General features: G+C 48.5%; 1 protein-coding gene across 7 annotated transcripts in view; it reads left to right on the top strand.

Moving 5' to 3' along the window:
* Nucleotides 1–18,421, top strand: part of magi2a (membrane associated guanylate kinase, WW and PDZ domain containing 2a) — a 143,565-nt gene that overhangs the window by 77,481 nt on the left and 47,663 nt on the right. For all 7 annotated transcript variants that reach the window (XM_076030002.1, XM_076030001.1, XM_076030004.1 and 4 more), the window contains 4 exons: nt 5,568–5,687; nt 8,460–8,678; nt 10,383–10,596; nt 13,668–13,747. In XM_076030002.1, coding sequence (XP_075886117.1) covers nt 5,568–5,687; nt 8,460–8,678; nt 10,383–10,596; nt 13,668–13,747 — 633 coding nt within the window. The remainder of the gene's footprint in view (nt 1–5,567; nt 5,688–8,459; nt 8,679–10,382; nt 10,597–13,667; nt 13,748–18,421) is intronic.

The raw sequence follows: 18,421 nt of genomic DNA, 5'->3' as shown, positions 1-18,421 counted from the left end.
TTTGTGATGTCACGAGCCAAAACCTCTGAGGCATTTTTAAACAAGCCGCTTTTGGCCCCGCGGACGCTCGACCTTATCGTTTACTCTTGTATTGCACAACCTGCCTGCGCCCCGGGACACGTTTCCACTAAACGCCGCCGCCACCGCCGATTGACTGTCAGCGATGCTAATGTGCTGTGAAACATTGGCGATCTGCCAAAGAGAGCGAGGCCATGAGGGGAAGACTGCCAGCCAGTGAGAGTCGGCTCAACGCAGCGGAAACGTCCGCGATTACATCATAGCGGATGTGGACAGAGTTCTGAAAATTGATATTTGTATAAGTGAACAAACTTTTATCTTGGAGCAGCAAGAAATGTGTGCAGCGAAAGAGACGTTAGCCAATCAGTTTATTTACAGTGTAATTTGTCTCAATAGCATTGAATTCTGATGCATTCATGGATGCAATTTGCCGCCAATTTCAGGATATTAAATCCAGTGGATGTAAAGAGGAAATGCTTTTCGGGTACCTGTCAATATGATGCGTCGTATAGTATTATTGGTCGAGGCTACAAAAGCAAGTTAAAAAATACATACACACACAATTCATTTAATGGTAAATGGGGGTGAAAACAGCCTTATATTTCTACGGGTTTTTCCTTTAAAATCCTGGAAGATTTCAATAATATTCCCTAAATGAGTGCATAAAAAACATAGAAGAAGAAGAAGAAGCGTGACTTTTGCATTTACCAAAACCTTCCTCAGTGGCAACTCGCCCTTTTTTTTCACTTCATTCGTCCTCCCGCCCCCTTGCTGTCCCGTCACCCAGGAAGCAGGGAGGGGGAGCTCATCAATATCCCCTGCACCTCCTTGGAGGGCGGAGCCATTAATGGAAATCAAGGAGAGGGCGACGGGTTCCGGACTCTCTCCCACATCACTGGCTGCCAATTGCAATCACGTCTCTGAACTTATTAAGTGGAGACTAATGGGTACAAAAAAAAGTTTTAAAAAAAGAGTGATGTCATCAAGTCAGGGCCCCCAAACTGCCTCCAGCCTGGATGATCTGACCTCACCGAGGCCAAACTATCATCATCATCATCATTGTCATCATCATCATCATCATCATCTTCATCACCACCACCACCATCAGCCTCCTCACCCAACCTTATCACCGCCCAAATGAAAACTTAATCGCACTTGATTAAGGGGGGTGCATTGCATCATGGGTACAACTGGCTAGTAAGCACCTCGCCAGCCGTAAAGTGCAGCGAAAGCAGCTTTTTTTTTTTTTTCACTTTCTTTTTTTTTCCACCGCACTGGCCCATTTTGTCCGCAGGGCGCTGAATGGGGGACTAATCCGCCTCTCTAATGCGAGGACATTACAGCTGCCCGTCACTTCCTAATTGGCTACTGGCTGGATTAGGGCGGACACAATAGGCCATGCTGACCTCGTCTTGGCCAGTCATAACAGCGGGGCTTAGAGGGCGCCGCCCGGGCGATTGTCCCCCGCACACTGCGGGTTCTGACCTCTGACCCCCTGCTCGCACTGAGCCACACACCTCTGAAACTCCACCACACACACACACACACACACACACACACACTCACAGGCATTTTTAACCTGCTTCTGTCAGAAAAGCTGTAAAAGATGCAAAAGATGTATTTATTTTTTCTATTTATTTATTTTAAAGTGAGCCAGCGAGATGAGGTAGCCGCTCATCTCGCTCATTCCCATTTCCTGAATCCCAGAGATCACACACTGATTTATAAAGACGTTTTGTTTTCATGTCCTTTTTTTTTTTTTTTTTTTTCTAAGGCTGAAACCTCCGTAGCTTCCGGCCAAGAGTGTGACAAAAACAGCAAGAAGCTTTCAGCAAAAAAAAAAGAATCTGTTTAGATCTGCGGGCTTGGAGTCAAACTGGGTTCCTTTGTCTTGTGTTTATGTAGCTGCATTTCTTCTTGACGGCACAAAAACAAGCGGAGCAAGTAAGTCCAATTGACAAAAAAAAAAAAACGTCTTCAGTCGACTGTGAATCAGCAAGAAGACATAAGAAGTGAACTTCACTTGTGCCTCTTTCTCAAATGTCAAATGTAAACCAAATAAAGAGAAGAAGTGTTCCAATACAAAAAAAATAAATCCTTTCCCAGTTTTTTGGCGCGAAATCACAGAGAATGCAATTCCAGAAATTCATCTTCTTCAGATTCAGTATGAGAGAAGTTTGACTTAAACCTCAGGTCACGACGGCCTGAAATTCATCTTTCATGTATTCACTCCCCCACTTTCTGTTGCTACCTTGTGAATAATTCATAACTTCCCGTTACCATAAAAAGGTGCAAACAACATTTTTTGACATTTTTAAAAACAAAAAAAAAGCCAAATCCTGTCATGGATCCACATGGTCTTTCTCTCTCTGTGTCTCTCGCACCCTCCCTCTCTCTCCGTGGTGCCTCGGGGAACCGTCCTTCCCTGGATACAAAACCCTTTGATTCAAATAAAGGCCAATGTTTCCGCCTTCCCAGATTGACTGTCTGGATCTCTGTCGCTCGGCCTGCAGTCATCTCACGCTCAGGTTGCATCGCGCTCTCTCCTTCTCTCTCTCTATTCTCTATCCCTCTCTGTCCCTCTCTGTCCCTCTCTCTCTTGCTGTCTCTCTATCCCTCTCTGTCCTTCTATATCTCTCTATCCCTCTCTGTCCTTCTCTCTATCTCTCTCTCCCTCAGCGGTGCAAACCTGAGGCCGAACGGAGGTGGCGTGTTTGACGCGCTGTGTTTCATGAAACCCGGAGCTGATTGATTCCACCGGAGTTCCACTGCGTGCGGGTGTCGATCAGGGGCAGAGGCTCAGCCCACGCCGGCCCCACACACCATCTTACCGCCGCTCGCCGTGCGTCCCCTTCCCCACCTTCCTCCCGTTAGCGCCGCCGTCCCAGCAGCCCTCGTCTTCTCCGTCTCCCCCTTTGCTTTAATTGGCGACTCCAGAGAGAAAAGCGCTTCCTTCCTCCTGGACGATGATGCGACGTCGTGACCGGCGGCCAATTAGCTGCTTCTCTTCAGCAACCTCCCCTCCTCCCCTTCCTACGAGACCATTGGTGATTGCAGCTGGAATGATCCACAAGTCTGGATTTTTTTAATTTTTTTTTGTTTGCATTTGCATTTGTTTGGTCTTTGATCTTTGAATCGACTGCAGATTTTAGCGATGCAACGATGTCCCTCGCTTGAAACCTCTCGTCACCTTTAGCCAGCAGGGGGCGTCTCAGTATTAGTGAACAAATCATGCCGCTTTAGAGAGTTTTTTTCTCTTAATTTTTTCAGAAATGGGTGTCTATCAGAGCTCATCTTAATTTGTCATCTATCACAACAATAGCTGCGTCTTGACGCGATGTGAGTCCGCCGGTTAGTCCAATTACTCAGGCCGCCGGTTAACTATTGGCAAGTTTGTCTTGTGATTTCTCTCAGGACCGCAAAAGCAAGGAAACTTTGTAAAGTTTGCCGCGACTTCATACAAAACAGTTCACAAGTTGCAATCGATGGAGTTTGCAGGTTCATTTCCTGCAGACTGAGGTTCCCGTCAGCGGCTCGATCAGGGGGAAAAACTTCAACTTCAACATCTATATTATTTTCTACAGAAAAGCCCCCCGGAGGTTAGGGAGGGGTACTGATGGAGGCACTGCGGTGTTTCAGTGCAGCTCATAAAATCAGAAATCAATTTGAAAAATTACCTTCATTTTTGTTTTTTTGTTTTTTTTACCCCCTTTTCGTTTTTCTTTGTTGAAAGTATTGTGCAATTCCAGTGCAAAACTGCAGCATTATTCACCTTCAGCAGCCAATTCGGATTATTCAAACATCATTTTTCAAACTGCAAGTGTGACGCCGCATGATTCCCATTTTGAAGTTCAATTTCCGTCCGTCCGGCTCTAAATTCTGCCTTCTATGGCTGAGGGGGTGAATTTGGGGAGCTGCAGGAAGACACTCAGACAACAGCCGAAAACTCTTCCAAATAAAGCAGACTTATTTTTAGCCTCAAGCTCCCAACTCGGCCCAAAATAATGGAGCCAATCCAGAAACACACCTGAGAGGATTTTTTTTTTCCAGAATCCACGGGTGGCAAAAAATGATGGATGCATTATTTCACTTTGATGTCTCAATTTTAGCAGCATTACACAAACAAAACACGCACACATACACACACACACACACACACACACACACACACACACACACACACACACCTATTTACCTTGAGAGGAGATGCATGCCAAGGTCAGTCCAGTTTGACCTCTAGCTGGTTCCGGTTGCGTCTCTTTGGTCTCGGGACTGTGACCCACATAGAGAACCGGCTGAGAATCCAGAGGCTTTTGTGGCTGCGCCTCCTTTTTAGAAATTGTCACCCGAGAGAAGTCCCCCGCACCAGAAGATGCTGCTAAATATAGTTCTGCAACATCAAAGGTCCTCTTTGAAATGTGTGTGTGTGAGCAAAGCGCGTGTGTGTGTGTGTGTGTGTGTGTGTGTGTGTGCAGTCACTATGGCTCTGCCTGTGAAGCTATAATCTGAAGGATACACAAGCCCCTGTGGAGGCAGACACAATCAAGAAGTTCTCTGCCAGGAGCTGTGACACACACACACACACACTAATATTTCACACATTTTTATCAAACTGGACAACAGGGTGGGAGGGGGGGGGGGGGGGGGCTGACTCTCCTATATGGACCGTCTCTTCTTCTCCTCACCGTCGCCGTGATTTTTCCATTTCAGCGCCGGCTAATCGGCACATTAGCGAGACGAGATACTGTTTTTTTTTTTGGGCGGGGGGGTTTTCTTGGGCCTGTGGCTTTATCACATCGTTGTGAGTCACTGTTTGTCACGTTGTTCGATCAGTAGCGGGGAGGAAGTTGAAACCGTCGCCCCTGCACAACCCCTTTCCTTCCTTGTCTTTCCCCGTTGTTTTCGTCTCATTCCGAACGCGTCACACCGCCATCAGACATCCGACAGCCAATCAGATTTGAGAAGCCACCAGGCATCTCGGGGGGAGGAGAGGGGAGATTACGGCGTTCGCTCTTAAAGGTCCAGTGTGTAAAATTTTAAGGCAGCCCGGTATTTAAGGTCAGTCAGGCTGCGCAAGATGGCAGCTAACTGGGAGAAGTGTTTAGCGCCCCCGGTGGAGCTTCGTAAAAACGATTCTCCACCGTCACCGTCGTTGTCGGATGGATTAAAATACTGCCACTTCCTGTTGCCCCCCCCACCACTCCCACCCCCTCCCAGCGTCTCCTTCCTTCTGCTGTCAATTCCATGCAAATCCACCCGATTTCACTTCTCGGTGCCCAAATTGCATCACCCGGCTGCTGAAGTGATACCTTGCCACTTCTCAGCGCTGCTCAATTTTTATTTTATTATTTTTCTCTTTTTTTCTCCCACCTCATTGCCGCTGAGTGCAGAGAATGACAAAAAAAAGGGAATAGCGGGGGCAAGGGGTGGCGGCGGGGGGTTAATGAAGAGAGCCGGGTCGGCGGTCGGCCTTCTGATCGCCTCAGAGGTGACCACCAAAGACTCGAGTCGCCTTGTTGAAGTCTAACCTGCCTCTTTATCTCCCGCAGGCACCACCCGGCAGCCCAAGGAGGGGGAGGTCCCCGGGGTGGATTATAATTTCCTGACCATTGAGCGTTTTATGGAATTGGAGAAAAGTGGAGCCCTGCTAGAGAGCGGAACGTATGAAGGTGAGCTTCCAGGGAGAAACTCCTCTTTGGGATCATTAGAGATCTGACGGCGCGGCAAAGGGAGCGTCGACGCCGCCGCCCTGGTGGTGGTGGTGGTGATGACAAAAAGTTGTAGGTTTGATTCCCTCCCTGCTCCTGTGGCCCCTCCCACTGTGCACAGACCTGCACATTAAGGCCAAAGAGTGTGAGATTGGATGGCTGTTTGTCTGTGTGTGGCCCTGTGATGGATGAGCAGAACAGATGGATGATGGATGACGGATGGATGGATGGATGTTGCAACAGCAGGCGCCACCTGTGTGCGTGCGTCACGGCCGCTTCAATTCCTGGTGCATCCATTAGAACTGCACTTTGAGTTCATAGCCGGAGAAATTTTGTCTGCAGCACCAAGTTTTGAAACACGTTTGTCTTCGTGTTTGCACGCCCTGCTTTTTCTTCACCCGAACAGCGCCACCTGTCTCTGCTCCTGCCTATGGCTCTCTGGCTCTCACACATACACACACACAGAGTTGACAGCGGCAGCGTCATGTTCAGCTCCCTCATGGCTCTGGTCTCCTCAGCTGCCTGATCACGACAAACAGACGCCGTCTGTCCTCCGTCTCCTGCGGCCGGGCCACAGCCCAGGACGCAGGGCTGGATTTTTTTTTTATTTATTTATTTATTTTCTGAGCTGCTCAGTCCGGCTACCCCAAGAGGCCACCTGTCTTTATAGAGATAAAGCAGCAGCAGCCGCCACTAACTTCCCACTTGACTGAAAAAGCTGAGAAGAAAAAATTGCATTTGACTCAGCAACCATGAAACTTCGCTCGCTCAGACTTCTTCTTCTTCTTCTTCTTCTTCTTCTTCTTCTTCTTCTTCTTCTTCTTCTTTCACATCAAGCGTCCAATCAGACTTGGTCAGAATCAAGGCTTAGCTTGTTCACTGGAAGGTTTTAGTAACAAGAGAAGCCCTTTGACTTCCAGCTACTACTGGCAATGAGAGGAACTATCTCACGAACAATATAACTTGGAGTAGATGGAAATAATAATAATAATAATAATAATAATAATAATAATAATAATAATAATAACAAACAGCCACAGATCGTGTGTGTGAGGCGCAGCGACTCCACCACCGGCTGCAGGAGCAGAACAATCTGAACAGTTGTGATTTTTCTCAGCTACAATACAATTTGAGGCAAACACAAAAGAGAGAAAAAAAAAGATGTCACGACGAATGTCAACACGTTGTCGGGAGGGAAAGTGGCAAATGTTTGAGGATATCAGGCGGCAGATTGATCCCTGTTTGTATTGGAACGTGTTGTATTTTCCCTCTAAATGTCAACATCAGCCGCAAATGTTTCCATCATCCGTCCGCTCCGCCGGCCCCGCCTCAACCTTCACTCCTTTTCCGTATAATACGCCGCTGAAATAGCCGGTGTGCCATTGTAATCATCCTTTGGCATTTTTTTAAATCGGTTTTCAGCAGCGGGGAAGAGGGGGTCAAATACATATATACATACATATATATATACAATTCTATTTTATTTGTCATTTCTTCTGGATTTTGTCGCTGTGCAGCATGAAATCCTTCAAGTTGCAGCGTCCATCTGTGACGCTGCAGGTAGTTTGACTTTGCTCTACCTCCTCCTCATCCTCCTCTTCATCCTCCACCTCCTCCTCTTCGTCATTCTCTTCATCCTCCTGTCCCTCCTCCTCCTCTTCCTCCTCCCTCCACCGCCAGGCGGATCTTCCCAGCAGGCTAAAGCTGCTGGATTTGTCTCTGCGGTTCAGGTCTCCTCACGCCGACAGGAGCCCTGTAATCTTTTTACAGCCTCTTTCCTACTTCTCTCTCTCTCTCTCTCTCTTTCTGTGGCCCCGGTGTTTTCCAGAAAGCGAACACCATGTTTCAATAAGTCTTTTCCGACTGGGCCGACGCCTGGGGATTTAAAACCTCTGTGGCCGCCGTCCCCTCTTCCCCTGCTGCTGCTGCTGCTGCTGCTGCTGCTGCCGCTGCTGCTGCTGGAGCTTGTGTTTCGATTCTTTTTTTTTGTCTGGCTGATGTCCTGACTGATTCTGCCGGGACAATCTCCTCAACTTTCTCATGCGCCCAGAATTTGGGTGCAGCAGTTTCTTATCGCGGCTGCAGAGAAAATACACGTAAACTTTTGCAGCCGCTGTTGGACGACCTAAGAAAGCTGCAGGTTTAGACGAGGACTTCGCAGCTTGACGGCCTGCTCGCATGCTAAACGTGATCATTAGTGCCATTGTTTTGATACGGGATCACTGAAGCTACAATTTATCATGTAGAAACTTGAAAATCCGCGCAGGGGGTTATTGCTGTTTTTGTAGTTTATTTTCTTCCTTCTTTTTATGCCCTAACATCAGCACAAACTTCACCAAAGCAGCGATTCCGATAAAACCTCAGGGGACCGGGAGCGCTGACCTACTTGTTGTACAGCATCCGTCAGCGTCTCGGAATCTTTTGCTCCAAACGTCAGATTTGGATTTGTCGCGTTGACTTCAGAGAATCGCACAAAATGTTTCCATTTTCATCTTTTCCTCCCTCCATGATCACACAGCTAAAGGCAATAATAGCCGAACCAGACGACTTTGGTTTATTTGTTTATTCAACAGGAGGCAGAGTGACCTTTGGAGGGCAGATGATTTACAACTGAAGTCCCTAAACGCAACAATAGTACTATAATAGAAATAGAAACAAGCAATAATCTCTTGCTTAAAGCTTTCCTCCTCCTCCTCCCCCCCCTCTTCCTCTTCCTCTTCCTCTCTCTTCCAGACAACTTCTACGGCACGCCGAAGCCTCCGGCCGAGCCCAGCGCTCCGCTGCTAAATGTGACGGAGCAGCTGCTGCCGGGTGCCAGACCCAGCTCCGAGGGCAAGAGGAAGCGCAACAAGTCGGTCAGCAACATGGAGAAGGCCAGCATCGAGCCGCCGGGGGAGGAGGAGGAGGAGGAGAGGCCCGTCGTCAACGGCAACGGCGTGGCCCTGACCCCAGGTCGGCGCTGCCTTCCCACCGTCACCCACATCAACTAGAATTCACTCTCACGGCCACCCCCCCCCCCCCCCCAAAAAAAAAAACAGTCTTTCACACCCCCACCCCCCCGAGGATGTGATGTGGTTCGCTCGGCGTCGTCATCGAGCGCCCCCAGAGCGCTCATAGCTGGAGGGGGCTCGCACACGCACACGCACACCCACACACAAAAAACGGTATATCTCTGTTTTTCATCAGCGGCACCTTCAGAAGAAAAGGCGACAACACACATATTAAGCTTCTCTCTCTCACACACACGCACATTTAAACGGTATATCTCCATTTTCCATCAGCGGCACCTTCAGAAGGAAAGGCGTCAACACACACACACACACACACACACTCACACAGAGGCCCTTTGAATGCATCCCATGATCACACCATCATAAAAGAAGCCTTTTATGACTTATGTTTTTTTTTTTTTTTTCTCGATACCAAATCCCGAGCCATGCCGGGGTCCTGTGACTCCTCTAAGCCGGTTTTTATGACCCCGGGACAGCCGAGTCCGTCAGAGCAGGAAAAGAGCGCGAGTGTCAGGGCGCTAATCCGTGGCGAGTGCCGCCACTTAACCCTCCTTAATCATGAGCGCGTCCTGTCGGGGGGCTCGGCCGCCGGCAGAGAGCTCGACGGCGCACTTCTGAGCCAGGGGACGTTCGGTCGAAAAGGATGAGATTTTGGTTTCCCAACCTGAAGGAGCTCAAAGCAGGTAGGACACTCGGACTGCAGGAGGGAGAGGGGGACTTTATAGCATCGCAGCCCAGAATTATGTATTATTATTATATCATTATTATGTGTTAAGTGTAGAAAATGTGTATTTTGTTTGGACTAGAAATGAGAGAAAGTTGGGAAAACAGTCCTGCAGGAAGTAAGAGTCATTGGAAGAGTTGTTGTTGTTTATCAGGAGAGATACTGATACTGCACAGGCAGTAACGACTGGAAACGCTAAAAACAAGGTGACGTTCAAAGTCGTCAGAGTAGAGAAGTCAACGGATGAATGTTTGCAATGCCGAAAATGACTGAAATTGTCCTGCGACGCATAAAACGATTAAAAACGTCTCTCGTAAAGTTGCAGAATCATTTTATTCAAATAGTGAAATAAAAAATAGGAAATATGCTTTGCAGCAGCAGCACCAGTGGAGCTCCACCAGCCCCGGTAATTATTTTTCTCCCCACCTCACCCCCTCCCTCCCTTTCATAACTGGATATGAAAAAAGGATTTTTGCCGCAATTAGAAGTGATAGAAATTTATGGTGCAGCAAATAAAGCGTTTTGGAAGAGCGATCTGAGCTCGACGGTCGTAAAAAAGAAAGAAAAAACTGGGCGCTCGGTGGACTGAAGAGCCGCCGGCCAATCACGGCCTCCACGGCTTGGGAGTTTTGTGGCGTGGCGGTGGGTCGGCGTTTGAAGTCCAAGCAGCAGCCGGCGGCGGCGGCGGCTCGACTCGGCGGGAGAGTTTGTTCTCTGGAGACGGAGGGTGAGGAGGGGGGGGGTGGGGGGGGGTTGTGGAGTATAGCAGCGAGCTGCCTCACACACAAACGCACTCATCTCGCCTCTTCGCCCGAACCCGCGACCTTTCAGCCAGCGCCCCCCTCTCCACCCTCCCCTCCACCACCACCACCCCCGACCCCCCATCCCTCTCCTGACTCACTCGCCGTGTGTCTCCCGCAGAGTCGAGCGAACATGAGGACAAGAGCACGGACGCTTCCGGCGACGCGCCGCCGCCGCCGCCACCACAGAGCCACCCGCCGGAGGTCCCCAGCGAGGCGCCCCGAGACGACGGACTATCCCCCAAGATAGGCAAGCCGGAGGACGACGAGCTGGGACCGCTGCCCGACAACTGGGAGATGGCCTACACCGAGAAGGGGGAGGTCTACTTCATCGAGTGAGTCAGTGGCTGTGTTTCCATGACACTTTTGCGATATACCTCTATCTGGATACGTCTGAAAAAAACACCTCATGAGAGTGTAAAAACCATTCAGCCATATTTGAGAGGTTTTTTTATTGCGATATTTAGGTTTTGCACAATTCTAGGGGTAATGGGAACGCAGCTAGTGAGAGACGCATCCCCCAGGTGTGAAGGCCGAGCTAAGTTGGCCTAGTTAGCGTTGCTTTTTGCAGCCACAGGAGGGCGGCGGAGCGACCTGGGTATTCCCGTCCTGCAAATGGGGCTGGGTACCATTTTTTTGATACGATGCCAATTTTGATAGTTTGATTTAAATGCTGGTTCCAAAACAATATTTTTTATATTAAATATCTTAGAATTCATTTGGACAACAACAAATATTGAATTGCTGTAGCAGCCCAAAAATGTTATTTTCCATTTTACGGGCGAATCGAACAATGATTTCCTCCAAATCCAGTTTGGTCGTATTTCCGTCCTTTGCCGCCACATCTTTGGCATGTGCTAATGCTAATGCTAATTTTCACTCTGACATACACAAAAGTTTGTAAGACTTTATTTTGCGCCTCCATAATGTGAAAGTCAGCCACTTAAAATCTCGACACGCGTATGTCAAACATTCACTATTTTGGAAATATCGGAATGTGCCGATCTGGAATTTGATATTCGATGGGATCATAGTATTTCATGCAATCAATGCATGCATGTTTCATTTGGCGTTGCAAATGTATGGAAGTTCTCTACCCAGCGCGACCCACGAGGCTTACTGTAAACATGAAATGCTTAAATTTAATTGTTATTGGGCAATAACCATGTCAATTTCTCAAGCTGCTGAAATGCTCACTCACGTCTGAGTGAGAATTACATTTTGTCACTCTGCCACAAATAAAACTGTGGTAAAGTTTACAGCCGAAGCCTGTGAGCTAAAGAAATAAAAACACTACGCTGCTATTTTAAAGGTTCAAGTGCTGCCTGCACGCTCATCGACTCCCCAGGTGGACGTTTCAAGCAGAAAAAGTTTTTTTTGTTTGGTTGGTTTTTTTTTGCATCCAGCTGCTGGCAGGAAACTGGTTGCCCAAGTCAAATAAAAATTCAATAAGCTTTGGATTTACTCGCCACCTCGAGCAAACTTAATGGAGTCTAAATGGCCAGATTAGAGGCGGCTTGCCTCTAAAAAACTGTGGCGAGTGCAAAATGCTCACACACACACACGCACACTCACACACACACACACAGGCCAGCCATAATTGATGCTCTTCGGTTTAATGAGATTTTTTTTCTCTTTTGCACCTCGCTGAGCGCAGCTCTGTAAAGTCAAATTCACTGGAGTCGCCGTTGAGTTTTTTTTTAACACCTGCAGTAAAACAACAGAGGCCCCAATAACGTCTGGTGTTCCCGTGAACCTGCTGCCGTAACGCGACGTGACTTTACTGGGGAGGCGCCAAAGCCGTGGCCCGCAGGCCCCAATCCGGGCCCACCATTCTGGTTTTAACGCGGCTGCGATAAAAAAAAAAGAAGCTGACATTGTTTTGCAGTTTTAAACTTCATCTCCCACAAGGCCCGTGGTTTTAACAAAGCTCCGATTAACAGATATCAGTCGTTTTTTTGCTGTGTTTTTTTTTTTTTTTTTTTCTTGAGAGCTGAGAAAAATACACTGAGAAAATCCACAGCATGTCCAGGATTGAATAAACTGATGGCCATCGAAGGTAAATTCATTGAAAGTCTTAATCAAATAATTCATTTTATTATCATTTTTGTCTGATGATATTTGGCTTCAATGCAAATGTAAACATATAAACATAAATTATAAATTTTATAAATGATTTCTAAAAAAAAAAAAAAATTAAATATCATTGTCACGAATTGTCACTAAAATGCCTTTGAGATCCTGTCAAAAACTTTTTTTTCGATATTATTCACAGTATTATTTACCAAGCAGGGCCAACCGGTCCTTTATGTAACAATTCGAGCCCTCCTGAATATTGACGGGTATTTTGCACTCTGACATATATTATATATAAACCTATGTAAACACATGACGGTATTGGCAACCTGAGCAGCTATCACATGACAGATTCTGACACCTGCTGAGTTGAGACTCCACCCCAGCACAGTCCAGCTTGAAAAAACACAGCCGGCGTCTCAGAGCAACTTGAGGAAATTAAGCCACCCCCCGTCCCCCCTCACCCTCACCCCTGGACGCCCTCACCCTCCCTCATCCATCAAGTACCGTTAGGGCGGCTAATGCGGTTAGCCCGCCGCCTCCCCGCCAGCCTCTAAAGTTTTCTGCTACGGCAGCGAGCCAGAGAGCCCAGGCTGCCAAGAGGATCCCCCCCACTCACACACACATACACACACACACACACACACACACACACACACACCCTCTCTGATTGGCTTCCACCGGAGTTCAAGTGGTTCACCTGAGGTGCTTGAAGCAGGGAGGAGGAGGAGGAGGAGGAAGAGGGGGAGGAGGAGGAGGAGGAGGGACTTTGGCCGCCAAGATGTGAGGAAACCTTGTTAGCGACGGCGGCGGCGGTTTGAACCCTGATTTCTCCGTTTATTCCGCCGTCGCTCCGGACATTTCCACGTCTTTGGTCTCCTCCTCCTCCTCCTCCTCCTGCGCCACCGCCGTGACCCAACTAATTTTCAGCGATCAGAAATCCTGAAGTGTGGCGGCGGTGGCGCCGCAGCAGCTTCCACACTCATCACACGGTGGAGGGGCGTCACAGACAGCTTGGAAAAAACAAGAGAATTTTAAATCGACGTGGGAATGTGAGCTGAGGTGTGGTGGAAGCTGGAGGGGGGCGGAGCTCGTCGGGTCCAGACTGAAGGTCGCTGACCAGACGGTTGGTTAGTCGGCTCGGTTCCCTGGTTCCGTGAACCAACCAAGCAGAATTCTGGACCCCCCCCTCCTGCTCGCACACTGCGGAGTGGCAGCAGCAGGTGTCGGGCTGAGCTGAAGATCCACCTCGCTTTCGCTCTCTCTCTCTCTCACTTTTTCTCTCGCCTGCTCTCTCACTCCTCTCTCTCTCTCCCCCTCTCTCCCTCAGCCACAACACCAAGACGACGTCGTGGCTGGACCCCCGGCTGGCCAAGAAGGCGAAGCCACCCGAGGAATGCAAAGAGGACGGTGAGTGTTTACTCTCTCTCTCTCTCTCTCTCTCTCTCTCCCTCTCTCTCTCTCTCTCTCTCTCTCTCCGCCGCCACCGTCAACAAGTTTGCGATTTCTCGTTTTTATTTCTTTCTCCCCCCCCTGTCGATCTAAAACTGCTGCTTTTGACCCGCGTGCCGGACGCACTTGCTCGCCGCCCGTCTTGCCACCACTGTTGGCGTGCCCGCCGGCTCCACCCCCCTCTCTGCGTGCGGCGGCTCCAGAGGAAGGAGCTCCGCGATGCGCTCGTTCTTCTTTCTTTTTTTCCCCCTCCTGCCCCACAGAGACTGGAGGCTACAAAGACTTCTTTATTCTGGCTTCAGAGGGATCCAGAATGTCCTTCAGCCGCCCACACACACACACACACACACACACGCAGGGTAAAAAAAAAGGGAAAGGTGCGGGATGAATGTCAACGCAGGCAGTTTACTGATGAGCACACGCACACGGCGGCGTGTCATCATTCTCTCTCTCGTGCTCTCTCTCTCTCTCTCTTGCTCGCCCCACCGTCCTTATGCACCACTCCTGTTTTTTCTCCTTCTTCTTCTCCTTCTTCTTCTTCTTCTTCTTCACCCTCACAGCTGAGGGTCAGTCCATCACCTCAGTGCTGAACGCTGGACTCTTTTGACGAGGTGCAGCGGCCGTGTTTGTGAACTCGTAGCGGGGGGGGTGCGTTAGGGTCGTGACGGTCGACGCTCAGATAAAGTTTCTCTAAAAATACCTGTGGCATCTGGCAGACGGACACTCTGTCCCCTGGGGGAGGAGGAGGAGGCGGGGGGGGAGGTTTTTGATTCGACCGGACTTGAGGACACTCAATTTGAAAAAAAACTAAGATAAAAAACCTGAACCTGCTGAAAATCTGTTACAGCCGCAAATACTGTTTTTTTTTTTCTTTCTCTTTTCCTTCCGCCCTCGAATCGATCGCCGGCAGCCTGGTGGAAAACTTCAGAGTCTTCAGGGTTTTTTTGCTCTCTGCGGCACTTTGTGCGCTGACACAAGTACCGGACAGCCGCAGCAGCAGCACATCATTCTCACCAATCAGGGAGCAGTTGTTTTTTTTTCTTCCCCCAATTGTTGTTATTATTACAGAGCACCGGTTAAGCGCCGCCCACTGTGTTGTTTGTACATGTAATGAAATCAGTTTGTCGTCTGTGTTTGAAATCAGAGATTTTTTTGGCATGCGTGAGACTGTGTTGCTTCACAGTTTATCCGGCTGCTGCAGCTTTAGGTCGCTGTGGAGTTTCTCAGATGTGGTGTTAATTCCGGGATCTCTGCTGCTGGGGAAAGAAAATACAAAAAAAAAACATTTGCAAATGTATTTGCTTATTTTAATTTATGAATTTTTTGATTGGTGTCCGGCCATATGATTTTTTTTGGGCCACTCTTGGATGGCTTTGAAGTACTGTTGCTGTACTAGAGGTTGGTCTTGCTCTTGTAACTCGTCTGGTCTTGTCTGGGTCTCAGACTGGACGGGCTTGGGATTTTTGATCAAGACCGGTCGAGACTTAGCCAACACTGCAATGATATGATAATAATGGAACAGAATCCAGCTGCTGCCTTTTTACGCTCTGTTTGTGACACCCAGTGACACAACCCCTGATTCCTAGTTAATTTTTTTGGGGGGAAAATGGTTCAAAATCGTTGGCAAAGCAGCAAAATATTGAAGAAAATGATTTAAAGATACCTTGCTGGGAAGAGATGTTGCTGTTCGAAAAGGTCTTTTTTTCTGTTTTGTTATTTTTCTTTGATATTTAAAGTCTTGGTCTTGCCTTGATCTCAATACTCTCTAGTCTTTATGATGTCTTGGTCTCAGTTGGTTGTGGTCTTGACTGCAACACTACTTTGAAGCGCAAACTGTATAATGGAAATATGGAAGTTTGAAACATGGAAACAAAAATAATCTGCATTCTTCTTCTGGGTGTTGCTGCCGCTGCCAGTAGACATTCATTGTAATGGGAGCGTGTTGGCGCTAGCGTGTTGCCCAGAATCGCTGTTGACATGAAGATTAACGCTTGCTGCTCAACATGAAGCTGTTTCAATATTTGCCTCCTACGTTCGCTAATTGCAGCCTTGCTGTCTGTCGTTCGCGTCGTCGTCCTCTGAATTGACTCGGCTTTCCGGAAGCCTTTCCTCACTGGAGACAATACCTGGTTATGGGAAAAATAAAAAAAAGAAATGTTGAAGTTTTAAACTGTTTAAGGAACGTGCAGAAGTGTGTTGCCGCAGCCCGCTGACGTCATGCACCCCTGAGAGCTGAGCTGGGCCAGGCCAGAAAAGTTGCCTCTGTAAATTTAATATTGATTGTTGGGAAAAGGTGTGGGTGTGTGTGTGTGCTTGCGTGCGTGCGTGCGTGCGTGCGTGCGTGCGTGCGTGTGTGTGTGTGTGTGTGCGTGTGTGCGTGCGTGCGTGCGTGTGCACGCTTGGATGTAAGCCATGCTCCGACAGCTGCTAACAGGATGGCAGGCTGGGCACCGGGAGCTGCAATTGGCCGGCCGACCAGGGAGAGGAGCGTAAACACGGAGGGGAATCGAGGTGACGAGCAGCCCTGCAGGAAGTTTGGCAACCTTCTGATTTTTACGCCTCAATCCCTTGAAACAAACTCGAGAGGCTCAGTTGTCAGGAGTCCTTCGCATTCAGACAGTAAACACTTCAAACCATCAGCCAGAAAACTGACGAAAAAATAGAGTGAAAGAATTAAACATCTAAACATGGCCAAAATATTTTTTTTTTTTTGATTGATGACTGCGGCGCCAACATTTTGGTTAAAAACTTGAAAAATAATTTCCAACTCCAATTTGTCTGAAACTTGGAGGACTGTTCCAAGGCAGCGTAGCAAACAAAAGAGGCATGAACCATGTTCTCTTAACGTGGCCAAAAATTGAAAAAAAACACTGACCAAAAGAATTCCGACCTCGATTTGAAGTCCAGGGGAGGGCAAACTTTTCGACTGGTCGGCCACAATGGGTTCTAAAATGTGACGGAGGGGCCCGCAGCAGCAGCAGATGGATGAAGTGTTTTGGTGACCCACCATATCATGGAATATGATATGTAGAAAACATATGCTTTAATGTCGAATGAAAATGAACCAAAGCAAAGTTACAACAAAGTCAGTGTCTTTGAAGCCCCACTGTATTCAGCTCTTTATTGAAACTAGACTGAAAACACAGAAATACAGCTATTTCATGACTTGCTTTCCTTTAATGTAATTCCTTTAAGTTGGGCGGGTCGCATATGGTCCCCAGGCCATAGTTTACCCATGCCTAGTATAGACTCTTCCGTGCTAGCACAGCCAAAAAAATAAGAGTGAAAGAACGCAGAATGTCAACATGGTTCAAAAGCCCATCAGATCTGGATTTTTCTGGTTTGGAGACTTTTTTGAGCAACCCGCCTGATGATGTGAAGAAACAAAACCGTTAAAACTGCATCGCTTCAAATTCAGAATGAGCCGTTAAAATAAGGTGCAGCCGGCGGCGTCCCGCTGAAGTTGACGGTGTGTTCAGGAGCGGGTTGTTTCCGCTCAGCGTCACCGGACTCCCTTGCTCGCGTGTCACACACGTACAAAACAACCCGCGTTAAAGTGGCTGGCGGCGGCGGAGCACACCCCCGGCTGTGTGCGAGTGCCGCCGCGCTGTGAAAATGTTTCCCGCCGCTGCTGATAAACACGACGTGTTTTCCCACACGCACAGACGCTTCCTGTCAGAAATATGCAGGGAGAGAAGAAGCAGAAGAAGAAGAAGAACGCAGCCTCGGTACGCTGTTACATAACCGTCTCCATGACTCCACCCCCGGCCCAACCCCACCACCACCACCACCACCCTTCCTCTTCCTCCTTCCTCTCCCTAGGAAGAAATAGGGCATCCTCGCTGCTGCTGCTGCTGCTGCTGCTGCTGCTGCTGCTGCATCCTCTTAAAGTTTTCCTCTTTGTCTGCCTCTCTGTTCTGTCCTGCCAAAGATTTGTTGGCTGGCAAAAAGGCGTGAAAAAAACCAAACAACAACAAGAAAACAAAACACACAAGCAAAAAAAGCGAGGCAGCGCCGAGGTGTCTGGCTCCATTCCGCAGCTATTCTGGTCTCTCTCCGCCGCTAGCTCAGACAAAGATTCTGAAGCAGGTAGTAAAAAAAAAGAATAAAAATCAGTCTGACAAGCCAATTTTCAGTCAGACAAAACTGCCAGATGCCTCTTTTTTTTTCTTTTTTTTTATCGTCGCGGCTTACAGGGCGTTTCATCAGATGGTGAATGGTGCGTCCTGTTCTGGGGGAGAGAGAAAAAAAAATCAGAATAAGAGGCGTCCAGACGCAGGCAGGATGAATGGAAGTGGGCAGCGGCCCGCAAAGGTTTTCACTGGTGAGGGCAAAAGTTTTGTCCGGCGGCCCCTTGTGGTCGTTGGCTGTTGTGGCGGCGGTGAGTTATGGCTCCTGCTTGCGGTGGTGGTGGTGGTGATGGCGGTGCTGGGGGTGGGGGGGTCACCTTGAATCTCCTGGAAGCAGAGCAGGAGGGGGGGCGGAGCCACAGCTTTCTGTAGAGTGATTGATGGACGCTTCAGCAGAGCATCACCTGAATGTGTGTGTGTGTGTGTGTGTGTGTGTGTGTGTGTGTGTGTGTGTGTGTGTGTGTGTGTGTGTGTGTGTGTGTGTGTTTTCGTGTGTGCAGGA

Source organism: Nelusetta ayraudi, unplaced genomic scaffold (assembly GCF_046127955.1).
Source record: "Nelusetta ayraudi isolate G7.1 ecotype Tasmania unplaced genomic scaffold, CSIRO-AGI_Nayr_v1 ptg000027l, whole genome shotgun sequence".
NCBI lineage: Eukaryota > Metazoa > Chordata > Actinopteri > Tetraodontiformes > Monacanthidae > Nelusetta > Nelusetta ayraudi.
This window is presented reverse-complemented; position numbering and strand designations above follow the sequence as displayed.